This window comes from Hippichthys cyanospilos, chromosome 2 (genome assembly GCF_059441005.1).
Source record: "Hippichthys cyanospilos isolate Australia breed blue-spotted pipefish chromosome 2, RoL_Hcya_1.0, whole genome shotgun sequence".
In the NCBI taxonomy this organism is placed as follows: Eukaryota; Metazoa; Chordata; class Actinopteri; order Syngnathiformes; family Syngnathidae; genus Hippichthys; species Hippichthys cyanospilos.
The window spans coordinates 30,350,627-30,370,776 of NC_142370.1; the positions used below are offsets into that span (position 1 = coordinate 30,350,627).

The 20,150-nt window shown below is 36.7% G+C and overlaps 2 protein-coding genes across 2 annotated transcripts; both read right to left on the reverse strand.

Moving 5' to 3' along the window:
• Window positions 1–4: 4 nt before the first annotated feature.
• sars1 (seryl-tRNA synthetase 1) lies at window positions 5–6,509 on the reverse strand. Its single transcript, XM_088408873.1, has 11 exons — window positions 6,328–6,509; window positions 5,367–5,437; window positions 5,205–5,285; window positions 4,628–4,786; window positions 3,862–4,005; window positions 3,620–3,775; window positions 2,874–3,095; window positions 2,656–2,785; window positions 1,969–2,126; window positions 1,284–1,413; window positions 5–732 (listed from the first exon to the last, which is right to left on the reverse strand). The coding sequence occupies exons 1-11, from the start codon at window positions 6,461–6,463 to the stop codon at window positions 590–592; spliced, it is 1,530 nt and encodes a 509-aa protein (XP_088264999.1). The 5' UTR covers window positions 6,464–6,509; the 3' UTR covers window positions 5–589.
• A 699-nt stretch (window positions 6,510–7,208) lies between these two features.
• LOC148428218 (interleukin-17 receptor D) lies at window positions 7,209–20,060 on the reverse strand. The gene is made up of 12 exons (XM_088408320.1): window positions 19,794–20,060; window positions 15,781–15,865; window positions 14,926–15,084; window positions 14,192–14,310; window positions 13,320–13,443; window positions 12,663–12,701; window positions 12,285–12,430; window positions 11,604–11,678; window positions 11,267–11,327; window positions 10,537–10,671; window positions 10,236–10,408; window positions 7,209–9,108 (listed from the first exon to the last, which is right to left on the reverse strand). Exons 1-12 carry the CDS (start codon window positions 19,911–19,913, stop codon window positions 8,593–8,595), a joined length of 1,752 nt encoding a protein of 583 aa, XP_088264446.1. The 5' UTR covers window positions 19,914–20,060; the 3' UTR covers window positions 7,209–8,592.
• Between the last annotated feature and the right edge of the window lie 90 nt (window positions 20,061–20,150).

The window sequence follows — 20,150 nt, forward strand, 5'->3', positions numbered from 1 at the left end:
TAACTTCCATATTTACTGGATTTATTATGCATACATTAAGAGCCACTTTGTGTTTCTTTTGATAGGAGCTGTATGTTCAACAGTGACATGATGAAAGAGGGGAAATGGTAAAGGCAACATGAGGGGAAATAGAGCACCCCCCCCCCCCCCCAAAAAAAAAAAAAGTTGACAGACCAGAGATTCAAATTCACACAGCTTCAGCACACACTGTACGTTATTCTTTACAGATTTTTTTTTTTTTTTAAATGGTGTTTGGTCTTAAATGAGCCGCTGAATGCAGATACAGTGGTTCACAACAGTGTTCCCTTTTTCTACAAAGCACTCATAAGCAAACAAAGCCCAAAACAAAAGTGATATTGTTTAGTTTTAGGCTCGGAATGTGAGTAACTCGTTAATGACAGTTGAAAATTACCAGCAGAGCTATCCTTTTGTCAGTTATGGTACATGCTGATAGGAACAGCCAAAAGCATCGTGGAGAAACCAACATCAAATCATTAAAAAGTGCCAACGACATTTATTTTCTTCTCGCAGCGAAAGGATTTGATGTTACAATAAAGGCTCAGTTCCATAACATGTATTATTTGTGCATTTAAGAGTCATTGACCGACATCTCCTCCATGGCGTTGGGGAGACTCTGATCTCCTGCCTGCTTATTCTTCTGTTTCTTTGCCTTTTTGGAAACCTCCTGGTCGATGGGGGCCGGCTTGACAAACTTGATGATTTCGTTCAAACCTTGATGGATAAACAGCGGAGACAAGTGGACAAAGCTGGTATTACAAAAGACGATCAAACGGGACATTTGGTTGCCTTTTACAGTGTAAATAACACATGAGAACAAAGAATAAGAACATATTCAGATTAGACAAGACTATGTCCTCATTAAATGAAGCTCCACACTTCAACATGACGCCAAAGCATCATCTATCATCTATCTCCGCACAATTTTATCAAATATATTCTTAAATCCAGATGTAATTATCTTTGGAGCTTCATCCATGTATTTTGCTTTGGGGGTGGCAACATTCATATGCATTACACAAAAATTGACTTAAAAAAAGCCTGAACGAAAGGCAATAAAAAACTGACAGACAAATGTAAAGAGGCAAGGCTTGGAAAGGCATACAGTTAATGTTTAACTCAGATCAAGCCAAACAAATACCTAGTTTTGCAGTCATAAAAATGTGCAAATTCAAGTCATTTCTGCATGTAAACTTTGCATCTCAGAACAGGGGTTGAGCAAAACTATTATATTTGTGGACTTAACGGACAAGAATTTTGCTTACCGGGAGGCATAAATTCCCTGAGCTTCTCTGGAACAACGATACCCTCTTCTGTTTGGTAATTCTCCAGGATGGCGCACATCACACGCGTGGTGGCACACATGGTGGCGTTCAGCATGTGAACAAATTCAGCCTGGAAAGAGTCAAAGAGGAAGTACAATATGATAAATGAGGGTGCTTCCAAAAATAGTTTCCTTCAAACGGATTGAATTAAACGACAAAAAAAATTAAGAAGTCTTTTCACTATGACTACGACACATTAAGCTTTTTGAACACTAACAATAAAAGGCAGTTGTACATAATGGTAGCTATAAGCCTGAGTTAATGAAATAAATGAAAGTTAATGAGAGTTAATGAAATAATTTAGAAATACTGTATTCAAATGAGTGACTGCAGACTGCACTTTGATGCTGCGAAAATGTTGGTCAAACCTAAAATTCCAAACCCAATGGTTGGGAGCTCAGTGAATAAAATTACATGTGTTGTTTTCTAATTCAAAAGGGTCACACAAACAGTTGAGACAGAAAACAAGTTGGGCCTGAACGCACACCCTCTGAAGGTTGCTGCCAAGAAGTCAACTCCATTATGTGTCGCTTGTTATGAGATATTTATTTCCATGTGAAACACCTTTAAAAGTCAAAAATCAATAGAGTAGGTAAACATAGAGTCTAACTAGTCGCACTCCCACCTTGTCCATCATCTTTTTGGTCTGTCCGTAGCGGATACGCAAGCGTCTGGCCTGGTAGTCGGTGCAATTGGAGCAAGAGACCAGCTCTCTGAAAGCACCGGAGCCTGGGAACCAGGCCTCCAGATCCAGCTTCTTGCTGGCCGCGTGATTGAGTGCACCTGAGGATGAAAGGGATCCAGTTTTCTTGAATTCAAATGACCGGAGAAGTCAAAAGTTCCTTTCCAATGATGTTTTATGTGCCCCCACTAGACTCAACAGAGTACTCTGATTAAAGACAGTTGAATATGAATTAAGTAGCAAAATTCACCTGTTTTTATCCTTTACAGGGGGTGGCAATTTAACCACTTTCTGTGAATAGATTACAACAACAGTTGTTTGGGGCTGAAGTCATTTTCAGTCAGTCAAAAGCAAGTAGCAAAATGGCGGCCCCTTGAAATCGATAAAAACGGGTTGTTTTTGGCGTTCTAATTCAAATTCCCAAAATGCAAGATTGGTCAAAAGGCTCTTAAAATGAGAGGGGATGTATAGAAAATATTATTGTGAAGAAAAATTGGAGGTTTACTTCCCCATTAAGAATATATCCTTTGTAACTTTTAAGAATTAAAAATACATGTTATTAGGCAGCCTTTAGTTTGAATAAAATGTGGGTTTTGAAACAGCACCAAAGATGTAGCAGGTCACACATACCAGAAACGATGTTGACGATGCGATAAGGAATACCAAGAGACTGGTAAAAGTCCTCTGCGGTCCCGATCATCTCGTCAAACATCTCCCACGATTTTCCATCGTGCGGCGATGCATAGACAAACTGCTCGATCTAAATGGGGAGCAGGGGGAAAAACATTTTTTTTAATTTCCCTGCAACTTTGAACGTGTCACAAACACCTTAGTCTAACAGTGCCGACCTTCTCAAACTGATGCACCCTAAAGATGCCACGTGTGTCTCGGCCGTGGGAGCCCACTTCTTGTCTGAAGCAGGTGGAGAAGCCACCGAAGCGTATGGGAAGGTCTTCGGGCTTGAGCCACTCTTCCCTCAAGAACGCTGCGATCGGCTGTTCAGAAGTGGCGATGAGGTACTTCTCATCAATGGCGTTGTCATCTGCCCGCTCACTGCTTTTACCGATGACCTACACAGAAATCAACAGGAGGTAAACGATAAGCAAAAATTGCCAGCCTCCTAACATGCAAAAAAAATTACAATGGTGACTGCTTAGTAACAAAATGGAAACTTCCCTTGGTATTGTAATATTGAGGGCAAAGATTATTAATAATTCTAGGTGTATTTTCCAATAATCAATACAAAAGGAGCACTAATACTCTTTTGGAAATCACTGACATAATTTTCTTCTTGACTATTATTTTATTATTGTTAGTCATCAAAGGTAAAGCATTAACTTTGGAGATGAGTTAAAATTTATTAAGTGAAGTCTGCTAACTTTGCAACAAAGCTTAGCTCGAAACACAGGCACAAAGACAAAAAAATTACTTTAAAAAGTTGCTCAACGACTCATTGGAAAATTATTTCTTTGAGAAAACAAAGGAAAAAAATAAGTCAAATTTAGTAGTTCTATGTGTTGCTAATGTGAAAAGGTCACTTGACATTTGTTTTGGAAGCAAGTTTTATGCATTGCTATATATTTGAGTCTTTTACCTTATAAAGCTCCTCATCAAATTGGCTGAGCTGGGCAACTTCCTGCATGACTTCTTTTCTCATAAAGAAAGGTGTGTAAAGCATGGTGTAGTTCTTGTTGTGCAGGATCCTCATAGCATAGTTAATAAGAGCCTGTTCAAGGAACACCAGCGGGCCCTGAACACAGCAAGCAAGGGTAAGAGAAGTCTAAGAAAGGCAAAGCATAGTCGGTGAGCAGTTGTATCCACTTTCGATGAGTTCACCTTCAGGAAGTAGCCTCGACTGCCAGCCACAACGGCTCCCTTCTCCCCCTCAAAGCCGTCAATCATGACCACCAGGTCAACGTGGGAGTACTTCTTCTGGACGCTGCAGTCACCCCAAGTTCGCTCCACCTTGTTGTCTGCATCCTGCAAGAACAGTAGCGGAATCACTAGATGCGATTCGAAAAAAATCAGTGTGTGATACAAGGCAATGCATTTGTAAATAGTTCTTCAGTAAGCTGATGGGATGTCAGCACTAACTCACACAAATGGTTAAAAGGTTGCTTTTCCATCCATTTCATCGTCATTATTATTAAAGTCATAAGAATCTAAGGTTTTTTTGTATGGGATTGCAAGAAAACAACTCATTAACATGCCCAGAATACTTAAACACAGCTGTAAACTGGGTGTGGAAGCAGTAATCACTTTCTGCTAAATGTTACCCCAGCGTGCACTTCACTGCCGCCAAGACCAGTGGTTACTAACAAACATCTTGTGGCTAATTTGTCAAGATAGTCAACTCCTTGAGCCATCTTCAGTGCTTCCTGTTCCGGTTCATAAAAGCCAACGCAAACAACTACTACTTCACAGTATTTACAACAGAAATGTCTGTATCCAAGGGTGAATTTCAGTACCAATCAAACATATGGGACATGACAATGAAAGTCTGAAAATATGTAAATGCATTTATGAGTTTGCCGATACTGTGGTACAGTAGCCTACAGAGGGAATTACTTCATTCAGGTTACAGTTTCTCAACGACACCAACCTCATCGTTGCTGATGGGTACAGATGGGTGCAGAAGATTCCCAATCTCTCTCAGGTATGAGAACCGTTCCGCCTCCAGCTTTAACCGTTCGCTATCAGTTTTTACCATGGCCTCATCCACCAGCACACGCACTTTCTTGATCTGGGTCACTGTTAGGGCCTAGATGGAGGGAAGACATAAAGGAAGGGTTGAAGGAAGGGTGGAAGTAAACAGCTGCAGCGTTTACATAGATTTGCGCTATTGTGTCAGTTTAGTGCGCCACATGCTTGGATCCAATGATTGGGCAGTTTGGTGATGTAAAACTGCAGACCACTAGTTCAGTTGGACAAACGGCGTACTTGTCAGTTGCATCTGGGCAAGACAAGCTGTGGCACTGCCCCCAAGATCCCCAAATTTCAACTCATGTGGTAGATGTTTATGTTATATATTCTATATAGCTTTATTCCTTGTGTCTGTTTATGGAAGACTATCAAAGACATTTATGAATGCCCCTAAGGCTGTATATTAATTGTGAGGGGGGGAAACATGTCTTTTTTTGCAAGCCTGTACACATACTCACAGCTAAACCACCACATACCGAGAGTATATCTGCCGTGAGCGCCTCCAGATTCTGTGCTGCCTCTGGGATAGCTTCATCCTCTCCAACCGGTTCTTTCCTCTTTAACGACATGTTAGGTCAGAGGTTGTCAAACAGAATTCAAACAATGTAGCTCTTTCAATAAACAATTAAAGCCAATACCTTCATTTTCTCCCCAATACTCTTGCTGCAAAGATTTTTTGCTTTGTTGAGGTTGTCTGCTGTGAAGCGGCCTGTTTGAGTGAGACGTATCATGAGAATAGTTCTCTCATAAGCAGCACTTATGGCACTTTGTTTACAGATAATTTCGCTATCATAATGTACTAGAGCATGCACAAGCGATTGAGGTAAAAAAAAAAAACAAACAAAAAAACTCCGCGTGTCTGCAGTGCGGGTCACGATGACACGCGTGGAGGAGTCAGCCAGCTGGGCGAGGTTGTCAAACTGCTAGCTGGGATTGCGTCAGACTGCACGTTGCTCGCCGGCGGAGCTAAAGCAGCTCAACATCAACCATTGCTCAAACAAATGTCTTGGATTTAAACTACGGTAGCGCCTATGTGTGTACATTCGGTATTCTCCAATACAGATAGTCACGCAGTTAACAAAAACTGTTGCCTTTTGTCTTATTTTGTTAAAGACTGATGCTAGAATTAGCATCATAGCGAAATAGCATATGGAATATGACACATCCAATTAAACCCAAATGAAAAATGCTCACTATCTCGACTATATTAAAGAGAATAATTGAAAACTTCAAGTAAAACCAAAATAGTAATTTCGGCTTAAATGAAATTTGCCTAGTATAAAAACTGTCATTGTAAAATGCTTAAATTACTGCCATTTGCACAGCATGCTAACGATAATGGCACTGCAGCGTTGTTCTAGGTAGAAATAAAATAAATATGGGTTAACCCCTACTTTTTAATCGTTTCCATGCTCATTAAGACGCCGAACAGTAGTAAAGTCCTGAAATTGCCGTTACACTCAGTAAAAAACAAACAAACAAAAGACGGTATGAGTAATATCAAAATAGCCGAAATCTTTAACGGAGTTTTGTTGCTGTTAGCATCAGTGGCTAGCATGTTAGCGTTAGCTCAAATGACTGAACTACGGGGCATCTTACACTTTCTCCATTCTGTATCCGCGGCGACCAGCTTGTCGACAAGCGTAACATCCTTAAAGCGTTTCCTTTGGACCTCACGGACGAGTTCAGGATCGCCGCCTTTGTCGGTCCGAAACAGGTCCAAATCGAGCACCATCTCTCCACGCTGTCGGAAGCTCAGGGAAAGCTAGAATGAGCTCTAGTTTGTGTTGCGCCTTCACGGCGTTGCCAGATTCTTTTACTCAAGCGACTAAAATATTTCCTGTGTTACTGGCCTTCATTTGGTTCAACTTTTATCTCGTTCGCTTGAGAAAAAAAATTCATGATCTTAAAAAAAAACTATTGTTATAGAATTCTCATGTATGTAACAGTGGCTTTTGCGAAATAAAAACTTAGGGAAGGATTCAAACAAACCTGGCAACCCACAGCACTGCATAAATGAGAAATCCTTGATATTGTAATTTGAGGGTATGTCGAAACAATTACATTTGAAGTCAATCAAATTCATAATGTTTTGACACCATATTTATTCAAAACAAATATTATAAAATTGGAAACGTTTTGATATTATTTATTCAGAAATGGCTGTATTTCTTCCATAATTAAGTATGCACTATGTTTAATAATTTTCACTGTAGTTTGGTTGTACTCAGTATATTAATAAATGCGACATAATCTATATTGAGTGTGTTCGTTTTTGGGCCACTTCCCCAATACGCCACTGTCTATCTATGTTGGCATATTCTATACTTTTTATTACCAACTGGAGGCATAGTTGCATGACATTTGTAATATGATAACGTAATTCCTTTGTCACACAAAACGTCAATGAAACCGTCATTTGTTGACAACTCGATATAATCATACTATACCCTGTACAGTAATTGTCAGATGACACGAGGGAAACTTTGTTTTCTTTATTAGATATTTCGGTAGAAAAGCAATAAATAAAATACAATACAAAATCTGTCATTTTCATACATTACAAGTATTGTCACCTCTATACTTATGTATTGTACAGTACATATGTTTCACAGAGGATCTTGTATACTGAGATATATTCATATAGAGCTTACAAAAATGCATTAAATGCAGAGAGTCAAGAGAGTTTCAGGTCTTTTAAAGTTGAAGCCATTTTAGTGGCATAATGTGTAACACAAAGACGGTCACACGATGGAAAAATGAATCAGTGTGAACTGTGTTTATAATATCTGAGTATTACTTGAAATGGTAGTTGAAATTCAAACAAGTCAAAGTTCATGTGAGTACTCATTGTAGTCATAATTGTAGTACACCATCTTGACTCATACTCACAATGTCGAAAAACACAGCACACATTCATACTCATCATTTGGATATTATTGCAGCAAAGTTTATATGATATACGTAGCACGGGGGTCACCAACGTGGTGCTCGCGGGATCATGTGAGTAGCCCCCAGACCTGTTCTGCAAATAGCTTACAAGTGATAGCACATAGTGATTTCCTGGGAAATTCACAAACAATTATACATATGTTACATTTACATTATATATTTCAATTGATTAACATATTTACTATACATATACTCTTACTACAGCTGTTCCTTAACTCTTGTGAGAAATCATTAACTTGATCAGTGTCTTCACATAAACTGGTAGCCCTTCATATTACTCATTACCAAAGTAGCAGCTCTCAGTTAAAAAAAAGTGAACCCTGATATAGATAAATATCTATACTTAAATATATACTTCCAGGTGATATATATTCCAATATATATTCCCACAAATACAACATTAATAGCTTATTCTTAGACATCAGCAATCACAACATTACATTTGCTTTAACTGTAGAAATATAACTAGTTCTACACACACACACACACACACACACACAGATAGAGATAGATAGATAGAGATAGATAGAGATAGAGATAGAGATAGAGAGATAGATAGATAGATAGATAGATAGACAGATAGATAGACAGATAGATAGACAGATAGATAGATGATAGACAGACAGATAGATAGATAGATGATAGACAGACAGACAGATAGATATGTGCGTATTTCACATATCATTTAAGCGCGTGTACATAACAATTTATTGCATATCTATGCATTTTTTTGTCACAGTGCACTGCTGAGGTAGAAGTGATTTGTTCAAGGAAGGCATCAGCCATAACAATTAAGCTTTCTCCATCCTCGTCTCGGGCCAACTTATGAGAAATAGCGTCTGTCATTAACTTTGTTTAGTCGAGAGAGAGAGAGGGTGAGTGAAAGAGCGCGAGCGAGAGAGCGATGTATACTCATTCATTTCCTTTCATACCTTCCTCCTGACAATCAAATCTCTTCTCTTTGTTTTCCTTCATCGCCTTCTCCGAATCACTGATCGCCTGCTGCAAAGCCCGACCAGCAGCGGACATTGCAAATTCTTCTTCTGAGATATTGTTTATCTTTACATAACGGCCTGGTGCGTGAAGGCGAACTTGATGGAGTTGGGAGAAAAGCAGTGGCAAGTCGGCAGGCAGCTTGTAATGGAACACCAGCCCCAGTTCGGTGGGGATATCTCTTTCCTCCGAGTAATTAAAAATGGCGGCCATATACTTAGAGAGGTCCTTGCCGTCAGATTTGGCTAGGCCCACTTCCGCTCCGATGAGGCTGACCATGGCTTCGGAACCAAACAGGTTCTGCGGCCCACTTTTGCGGCACAGACCCTTGGAGCAAACTACCAAGACAAAATCGCTCTCCTGGATCTGACGGCAGAACCACGTCATGTGACCTTCTTCGGCCAGCCCCAAAGAATCCCAAAGGTCCAGACACACCTTGGGGGAGGAAACCGTGACAATTAAAATCACACTCAGAGAAGCGCAGCAGTCGGATGTGACTCATGGCCCACAGCAGATGATGGTAAAATCTTCAAGCATCAAAATGGGGTTAAATAATCAGGAAATAATCATATGTTTTTAATGAATGTATTTTTGTGTGCTCTATAGGCAAGATACGATGGCTGAGAGGTGAAAAACAAATCAAATACTTTTACATTTAATGTTTTTTTTAATTTGTATTTAATTTGGGGGGATTTGACAAATATTAAAATAAAAGTATAAGAATAATAAGAATATATTCATAATTGAAATATTTCATTAAACATTATTTATATATTTTTATTTTTACACTGACATTTCAAAAAACAAATGAATAAAACGTAACGCATTTCTAAAAAGCCGAAATGCATTTATACTTCAGAAAAACAACATTAATTCCAAAAACAAATTTCAGAACGTGGAAACAAATGCATATTTTAGAATACTAATTACCACTTGAAAATAAGATTACATTTAAGAAAACAAATGACCAAACATCTAAACGGTATTTACAATTTAAAAAACAAATTCACTTTTCTTAAAACATATGAACAAAAGACAAAGCAAATTACAATTCAGAGAAATCGGATCGGGAAGGGACCATATTATTATTGTTTATTTATTTATTTATTTTTTTAATGAAAATGCTTTTTCACTTTTTGTAATTTGTTTCCAGAAATGTGATTTTTTTTCAACTTTTGTTAAATGTACATATATTTTCTGAAATGTAAATGTGCTTCGGCTTTTCCTAATTTGTTTTCTTATATGTGATGTATTTTAGCCTTTTGGCTTTTGTTAATTTGTTAACAATTTTGTTCGTTTGTTTTTTTGAAATGTACATTTGTTTCAGCCAAAGTAAAAGCCTTTCACCATTTTTTGTTTTTGCACTTCCCAGCCATCACAGTAAAAGCACTGTCATTATCCTGGTATGTAACCTACCTAACTGGTTTGCTCCTAACTATTTTTACTTTTATGAAAACACCATCACTGTTACAAAATTAAGCCCAATCCAAGTTAAGTAAATCAAAAAGTAATCCATTACAGATTTGTGCTGCGTGCTCTGAACAGGAAGTCAAGTGAACTACCTGAGTAGCCATGTGTTGTTGCATGAAGGCTCCCAGCTTCATGACGGCATTGACGTGGGCGGGGCCATCGTTGCTGCTATAGCAAATCAGAAGACGAGGAGGGCTCTTGTTTTTGTCAGACAAAATCATCACTTCCTCCTGGGCCTTCACTTCTTCCAGTTGCTTTATCAGCTCTGAAAAAGAAGGAACCGATTACATTTATGTATTCCTCAACACGACATATTGAAATCATAAATATTACACGTGCAAAACAAAAAGGTCTGTTGACGTGTAATTTCAAGTATTTAGAAGGTGTTTGTACCGGATTTGATGTAAGATTTCTTCATTTGTGCGCGGGGAATCCACATGAGAAAAAGCAACAAAGTAACAAAAATGGAGACGCCCAAAAAAGCCACAGGAAACACCAGAATCCACCTGGGAAATGATGAGGTAACTTCTGAGGGCAGAAAAGTGTTGTTTTAGTTACAAGGCACTTGAACTCAGCATTGAAGAAACAACTCTCAGTTGATTTAATTTTGCTTTTGATTTGAATACAATTTGAGCTACCGTATGTTCCGCACTATAAGGCGCACCGGATTAAAAGGCGCACCCTCAATTAATGGCATATTTTAAAACTTTTTCCATATATAAGGCGCACCGGATTATAAGGCGCACACTCAATTAATGACATTTTAAAACGTTTTCAATCACAATATAGTAATACTCAAAGTAATAACAATAATAACTCAAATAATAACTCTAAATTCTCAATAGCATAATAACTCAATGTCAATATGACCAACCTAGTTCAACTGTTAACACACAAAAGAAACGAGTAAAGCATACTTTATCAGTTCATTCCCCATCTACGAATCCCAATCTCAATATTGAGCCATATATAAGGCGCACCATCAGTTTTAAAAAAAAATAAGGCTTTTAGGTGCGCCTTATAGTGCGGAAAATACGGTAATATGTTAAAATGCAAATAAAATGAACATTATCAATGTTAAACTGTACCCTCATTAGAAGGCATTTTAAAATTTCACACACACCTTGAGGCTTAACCTGAAAGTTGAATAATTTCCTCACGGCATCCATTTCGTTTGCAGCTATCTGTAGAATAAATGTTGAGATCATAATTATTCATATCGAAAGGATCATTGTGTTCTCATAGCTAATGAGTGCCAAGATAAAATACTGTAGTTAGTACCCATTGTAAACAAGTATTGTAAACAAGGCACTTTTACAAATTAATCAAATTTTAAAATGACGAATTAATTGAACTAATTCGATTAATACACAGCTCTAATTCTAACCGTTAACCCTAGCAAAATAAATGTTCTAATGATTATTCTAACATTTTGCATAATAGGGTTAGGGTGTTCTTACCTCGCATGTGTAATTGCTTCCCTCTTCGAGGTCTTTGAGGTCAAAACTGTGGTGTGTTCTGTTTCTTGAAAAATCCTGAAAAAGAATACATTGAATTAATCATCTAATTTACTGAATAAATGTGCATATTTATACACAACAATCCAAAAACTGTTGGTCAAAAATAATCAACGTTGGGGCCATTTAACCAAAAATCCTGTGATGTTTTGAACAAAGCTACTCAATTTGGGGCATTGTTTAGTACAAAATAACCCCGATTGTATGAGTCATCATATTTTGTTTAAAACGAACCACTGTAAAGTTGTATGGTTTTTTTTTTTTTTTTTTTAGTAAAAAATTATTCAAATGGGTCTAAATGAACCAAGCATGGGTTCTGTCACTAATGGACTCAAATTGGATCATTTTTGATCCAACAGTTTGTTAAATGTGGGTTCTTCAGTGAGCGAATAGCAAATAAAGTCCAATACAATACAACGGTTAATTTGTGGTTACTGTAGAAATGGTGCAAATTAAAAAAAAAAAAAAAAAAAATCAATACATTGACAGTGCATAACAAAAATTAAACATTATTATCTTTGTATAAGGTGAACTTTTACGACAGCTCCTTCTCTGGATCTCCTTAGCTGTGCATATGTACGCAATGAAATGGCCAGTTAGTGAATTGAGAACAAAGTTACTTACGGGTTCGATCTCCACATACATGGTCTTGCCATTGGCTGAGCAAAATGAGAAGTAGCTCGTGATCCCCAGTTTAGGAGGTGCCAAGTTGAAAGTCACCGTGACCACAGTTCCTGTCTGCTGAACTTCAACGTACTTTGGATACCAGTCTACAACCACAAGCAACAACTTTCCATCAATAACTGACGATGACTTGGAGACACACACACACACATATATATATATATATATATATATATATATATATATATATATATATATATATATATATATATATATATATATATATATATACTGTGTAATTTTGGTATTTAGGTTTAGCCTGTTTTACAGTTATTTATTTATAAAACATGAGAAATTAAAGATAGGTTATTCCCTCACCTGCTTTACACTCCTGAAATCCATTTTTCTCAGCGCATGCTGCAAAATCACAATAAGCAGTAGTCACGAAAATGCAGTGTACGCGTACTGTAAATACAGCACTGCGCAAAAGCCTTCAGTGTTCACTCGCTTTGTTGTTTCCATTATTGTTTTTTTTTTTTTTTTTTTTGAAGGCAGGGTTTTTGCAGTTATCGAGAAAATGAAATGCTTTTGAATGCCGAACAGAACATTTATCTTTTCAAATTAAGAGTGAATGATATGGAACATAAAGAAGTCTTTTGTCAAATTGTCTTATAGTGACTTTTTTGCAAAACGTCATATGCTTTACTTTGTCAAGATTACAGATACAGATGCACATTATCATTAGTTGTACATTTTCCCGCAGAAGTGCCAGAAATAAAAAACATTACACAGTGAAGTTCCTCAATAAATGCACCTTGAGTTTAATAAATCTCACGCAAATGGCAACGCTTTCTGTCTAAAGATTTTTTGTAAAAGGTCATTTGAAATCTAAAGAAAAAAATGGGAACGTGTAAACATTTGTTATGGTCCTATTAAACGTAGAAAAATGGTGACAAACAATGCATAATTGCTTTGGCAAAAAAACGACTTTTTGCACAGCACTGTACTTGTATTGAGTACATATGTGTATCTTACAGCGTGTGGAGAAGAGCTTGCCACGATAGAACTGTTCCCACCTCTCAGGTACCGGGAGAGCCATAACAGTAATGGCAAATTGGGACCCAAGGGGGAGGCCGGGAAAAGGGTCTGACTTGTACACCTGCAAGAGAGCGAATGCTGTCAGGAGAATAAATCTAAAGACATATTTATACGTATTTACAGAGTCCAAACATTAAATCTCAGGTACTTACATACAGTATAAGCAGCATTGTTTAAAGTATTTGCATAAATGAGGTTCTGAAAATAGCTGGTATGAATGAGTGAATCAAATTTCTCATAAATATTAAAATTATTGGCAAAAAGCCTTATTTTGTGTGTCTCAGTGATTTTTTACAATTTGAAATTCCTCCTGATGGTGTGACAACGAAGAAGTTGTCGTCACCTGGGTAAAATTTCAGCTCCCTTGTGCCTACTTTCAATGCGTTCCCTTTGATGTGAAATGACTGATACTGTAAATCAATCAAAGGACAGGACATAATACCACACAAGGGATATAACCCAAATAATTTCACAATAAGAACTTATAACATGAAAGTACATTAAGTTATCATTGGAATAATAGACAATTAGGTTTGTTTATTTGCCACTGTGATTTCATGAAAACATTTCTTGAATTTAAACGTAAACGGGGCATTCAAGTAATATATTTTGACTGTCCAGTAAAATACATCTTGACAATTTGGAGAAGAACCAAAGAAACATGTTTCGATTTGAACAAGAACCTAACATACTATACAAACCAGATATTGGATTTTTATTCTGGCAGTGTAGAAAGACAATTGCCATGAAAAACATGTTGAAAAACAACTTTAATGCTCTTGTGGGTGTAACGCACCCATAATAAATACCATTTGTGCGTGAGATGCCGGGAGCGTGAGGTTTCGCTGGAAAAGAAAGAGCTGACAAGCAACACCGGAACCTGCCAAAGGCTGCAGGGTCACCTGAAAGCCTCGCAGAAAGGCAATTCCTGCAGCAAAGGGGGGGAAAATAAAATATAAAAATACAGTACGTGCTGACGGCAGAGCATTACGCAAAACGACATCTTTTGGATTTTCTCAATTTCCACATAGGGTTTTATTGGTTAATTTTCTAATGCGTGGGTGGGTTTTGTGCTCAAGACATTTGGTTTTGGAATGAGACAGATGGGCGAAAATATTTGAAGGTTTTCTTTGCCATTTAAAAAAAAATGTATTTCTAATAAATCATATAAATCATGTAAAACAAAACATTTCTTTTCATCTTTTTTTTAATCACACCTACGTTTGATCATATTTTTATCCAATGTCAATCTGATCAACTTGACTGTGATTGTCCGATATTTGCCATTTATGCAAGCTCACCTGTATTTTAGACTGCGAGCGTTTGTTGATACCACGATCAAAATTGTGTGAGGGTTTTGGTGGGGAGTATTATGTGATTTATTAGCACTAGTATGACTGTTCATTTTATAGAATTTAAGGAATGTTTGCTATTGTATCAATTCCTTCTCTGAGGTTTTTATTTTTACCTGATAAAATTAAAATTTTAATTATAAAATTGTATACATCATCAGAAGGGTGTACATGCATGTCAATCAACACACCATATTGGCTTGGCTTCCAGGAGACAACAACTGTATCTGAATTAGGATCCGGATCGGGGACAAAATCTACGTGAACATCAGTGGGTGCTTGAACGTAGTGCTGACAGATGCCGGGGTCATCCTCACCCAACAGTGTTAAACACGGCCAGGGAACGCAATCTAAGGAAACAAGGTCAAAATAAAAAATGATGAGAATTTCACATCTGTCATTTAATTATTCACTTTTAGCATTCACGTCACATCTAAAACAGATGATAAATAACTTCCCCATGAAGTATTTCTTTTAAAAGTTACAATATGGTTTACCTTCAAAACAATATAAAATCTGCTTACATTACCAAAAAAATGTCAAGCTCAAAATTTTGTTTGCAAAAATGTTTTATATGCCCTTAATAGTCTTAACACAGCATTCAGATTAATATAGCATTTGTTGAATATGTGTTTAGCAGCAAAATCCACCCATTTTTATCCATCCCAAAAATCCATATTCCATAAACACAATATTAATCAGAATGGCGCATTAAACATATTTTTGCATTTTTTTGGGGTTGATTTCCCCTTTAACTGTTACACTAAAATCATTAGTCATGGTCAATTTGGAAAATCACAAATAGATTATACAATGTAATATTGTAAAGACTAACGCTTATAATATGCATAATAATGTTTTTAATTCATTTATTTATTTTTATAATATTTCCATGAATTCCACAGTTGGTTTTGGCAAAATGCAAACAACGAAGCATTACAATTCACAGACACGACATCATAATGGCGTTATTTACATTAGCAAATACACCAGAAGTCATATGCTGCACTGTACAGAGGCCTCAAATGAATAAGAATTACACTTACTTCCCAACCGATTTTTGGCGGTCAGGCCCATAGCATTGTTCACATCGTCACTACTTATTCTGCAGTATTCACACCCGGGTCCCCCCTAAAGGATACAAAAGAAATCGAGTGTAAGTGTGTAATTAAATTTGATTAAAATGTGATTATTGCTGCAGTACACGGAAAGGCCAAGTGTTGTCATTTTATTTCTTGCAAGAACTGATTGTATGAAACGCATCATACGTTATTCAAATGTCAAAGGAAAATGCGTTTGTTGCATAGAGTTGCTCTATGAAACTGTTATTAGTTTACCATGAAGTAAAAAAAAAACAAAAATAAAGACCGTCTAGACTTAATTATTTAGTTTTTAGGAATATGGCAGTGACACACAAAAAAACATCCTGTGTTTTGGAAAAATATAGTAAAAAAATTCCTTGTTTGGTAGCCGTTCTTTTGCATTAACTCATGTAATAACAAAAAAAAGACTTTTTTTTTTTTTTAAGAATCCAGGCATTCAATCCCAAATACTATCTATTTTTTTCAAGTGTTTGGTTACAGAACTGTCTGGCACTAAATGCACCAATAAAATATTCAACTACAGAATGTAATTGTTAAAATAAATCAATTACTTTATAGATATTAAAATACCTCAAGTAATTAAAACTCGAACATGTGAGGATCCAAAATCGTAGATTACTACTTGAGTACATAAAGTAATTGATAATTTGATGACCTTAGCAACGAATTACTTCAGTAGCACCGGTAGTAGTACTTAAAGTAATTAATTACTTTAGTACCGAAGTAATCGATTGCTTTAGTACTTAATTCATTAATCACTTCATTCTGAAATCACCAGACATTTTTAGACCCTCCTTTAGTCAAACATTTAAAATATCCATCCAAAGGTATGAGCCTTTCTCAAAACAGTTTGAGCATTTTCGAATAAAGGCACTGAAACGATATAATTTGAGAACATTGCATTGCATTTTGCCTATAAAATGGTGAATTTGATTGGTCAAACACACATTTTTAGGTGAGACTTTTACAATTAAGTGATTCTACAAATCACAGCTGTCAAACAAGCTACTTGTAAAAACAGGCTCAGATTGCAATCGTCTGGAAAAATACAGGGTACTCCGATTTCTTGTTTGCATAACACAAAACGAGTTTTCGTTAGGAGGAAGCAGCGGCTGGAACTTCTTTGAAGACTAACAAGTAACTCGCACGCAAGTCATTGTCTCAATTAAATCACAGCCAGATTAGCAACACTTTCATATTCTAATTTGAGTGACAACATCTAAAAAGCTACACGGCAACATTGCACTGGATGTTGTGGTGCTGTTTTTGAACGCGTCAAATGGTGAGGTTAGCAAAATTATTAAGTTACTATTTTAAAGCACATTATCCTTCAAAATTTGATCACCCTCCTCCTGACTGATAATTTTTTCAAATTTGCAGGCCAGATTTGGGCCATAGTTTGCCCACGCCTGGTCTAGCGTGTAATTTGTGATGCAACACTCCATCGGTTATGGTAATGTAGATCACAAAATGTGTACAATTCTTTCAAGTGGAAGAGGCGCTAGCTCACCGCAAGAATTTGACGACAAAAGGAATAGCGATTCGATTCCGATTAAGTGACTTTTGATTGAGAATTGATCTTTGATTCAAAAGGTTTTTCGATTTCCTTCTCCGTTCTTCTTCCTCCGTTTTCCTTCTTCATGTACAGTATATCACCTTTTAGAGATTGAGCGAAAGCCTACTGTATCGATATTTAACGTTTGATTGATATTTCAATCTGCAGAATGTATCTGCCCGAGTATGAAATATCCGATCGCATTTGAACGCGCCACGTCAGCGGCTAGCGATAAAGCTGTGTCATATCGTAGAATGACAGCCTAATTAACTGTTTCTTGGCATGCTTGATTTGTGACTGAATATTTTGTTTTTGTGTGTGTTTATGTCCGCTACATTATGATGTCAATAAACGAAGTCGTAAAGGCGAATCAAGCTGAGCTCCACCATCAATCACAAGAGTAAAGCGAGCCGTTACGCAACTATCGCTGGTAAAACCATTTTCAAAATAAAAGTGAATACAGCGATTGCGTCAGGCATTACAGTTACTAACATGGAAGTCAATTTGTTTACACACACATATACATATATATATATATACACATATATATATATATATATATATATATATATATATATATATATATATATATATATATATATATATATATATATATATATATATATATATATATATATATATATATTGCATTCAAAAAAATTGAAATTTTAGGCCCTAAATTCTGCGTTGTAGTAAATGGTATTGATTTGTAGGTGAATCGAACTTTTTAAGAGCCCAAGTCTAAACAAAACCATAATACAGAAATCACAAACCACTGTGAGGATATTATTGAAAGCATAGTCGTGAAAAAGTACCAAGTACTGCAAAGGTTTGAATGCTTCCACAATGATGTAGCCAGTGCTGATGAACATGACAAGTGTGTTTTGACATGTGGTATACAAATGACCTCATTACTGGCAAGGAAAACAATTGACTGATCAAATATGCAGAGGGGAGGAGTCAGCACCAATCAAATCCTTATCATGCAATTCGGGTTATTTCATTATGGAACAATGCAACAAATCGCTGAAGCTATGCCATTACGCCACCTGTATGAAAGCAAATTACATATGCGGTAAAAGATGCGACTGGATTCGAATCAAAGCCATTACATCACCGTCGGAGCCTTGCCGTCCGATTAATGGTTACCTTTCATTTTCAATGGGTGACAAAAAAAAAAGCGAGGTGTCAAGGAGTTACATGATAACAGCAACAGTACTGCTGCTTGCAAAAGCAACACAGTAATATGTATTTAAGTATGTTTTCTACATTTTTAAAACTATAATACAACAGTTTGTTAAAATAATCATTGTTTTACAAATAAAACAGAAAGTAACGCAGAAAGAGGGCCAAAGCAGTTTATTTATGTTACTTTGTCTGATAAACAAAATATTTAAAGTTTTTAAGGCAACAAGTCAAAATGTCATATAGCAAATTGTTTACACTTCCAACATTTTTCTATTTGTCATAAAATAAGACAGTACAGTACATCAAAAAACCCTTAAAAGGGCAATGTGTAACATTTAGATCATTTTTCATTAAAAATTAATTAAATGATTATAAATTTCAAAAACTTGCAAATAAATGTTTTCTTAATGACAAACGGTATGTTTTAAATATAATCGTAGGTCTAGTTATCATTAAATTAAAATACATGGGGGGTGGCACTCCTTCGGAGGCTGCCATGTTTGTTGGTAAATGCAGCACCCCCTGGTGCCCGTGATGAAAAATGGTCTAAATCTTACACATTGTCCCTTTAAGGTGTTTTTTTAATCAACGCTAAATCAATTGAGAACTAGACATTTCTTACATAAACATGATCAAACACTTTCTTGCTTTTTAAATATTTATGTCAATAGATCTAAGTTTTACCTACTTCAATTGATCAGTCATCTTTGATGTTTTTACTGTGCTGCAAACACACTGGATGAAAAAAAATAATTTTTTTAAATAAGACTAAACAGATACATTTTCTTAAAGGCTTAATATAGACGATGAAGACGTAATAATTATTGAAATAATATATCATGAGCATACGAGGCCTAATACAGGACCCTGCATTCATTTAATAACATGGATAATTCCAAAATCAGTATTATTATCATCCAACTTAAGTTTCAACAGCATTGCTCAAATTCAAGCGAAACAAGAGAACATGTGTCTTGCTCAAAAGTCCTTAAAAAGGTTTTATGTGTTATTCAATTGCTTGTCTGTCAGCATTGGCCATGTTTTGTTTTAATAGACAAAAGCACAAAACCCGTCTCTCAGCATTCCCGCCACTTCAATCGTTTTATTTTTAGTGATTAACAACACCCAGTCAGGGTTGCTTGTTTCTCGCACGTCCATAACTAACGCCGATAAATTCATCACAGAATATGAAACAGGCAGCAGGGGGTCTCACCTGGCGGATGCAGGCCAGGCTGCAGTCTTGCGGCGCAATGGCTGTAGTCAACTTATCATGGGATTGGACCAGCAAGCCAGAAGCAAAGACTTGGCAGAAAATGAGTGCTTCCCTCCACATCTTCAAGCAAGCATCCGAACCTCCAGAAGGAATACACACATTACAAAAACAAAGCGGAGAACGGGAGCAAGATAGTCAAGCGTACTCAGAGGTCCTCTGAGCGTTGTGAGCGATAAAGGACGCAGGAGGAAGAAAGCAAAGCAGTGGGCGTGGTGTCTCCGGGCAAAAGGCGGGGGGATGTTGACGTGGTGTGATCGCACGAGCGTGTCAAAACAAATCCATGGCTGACTAAAGCTA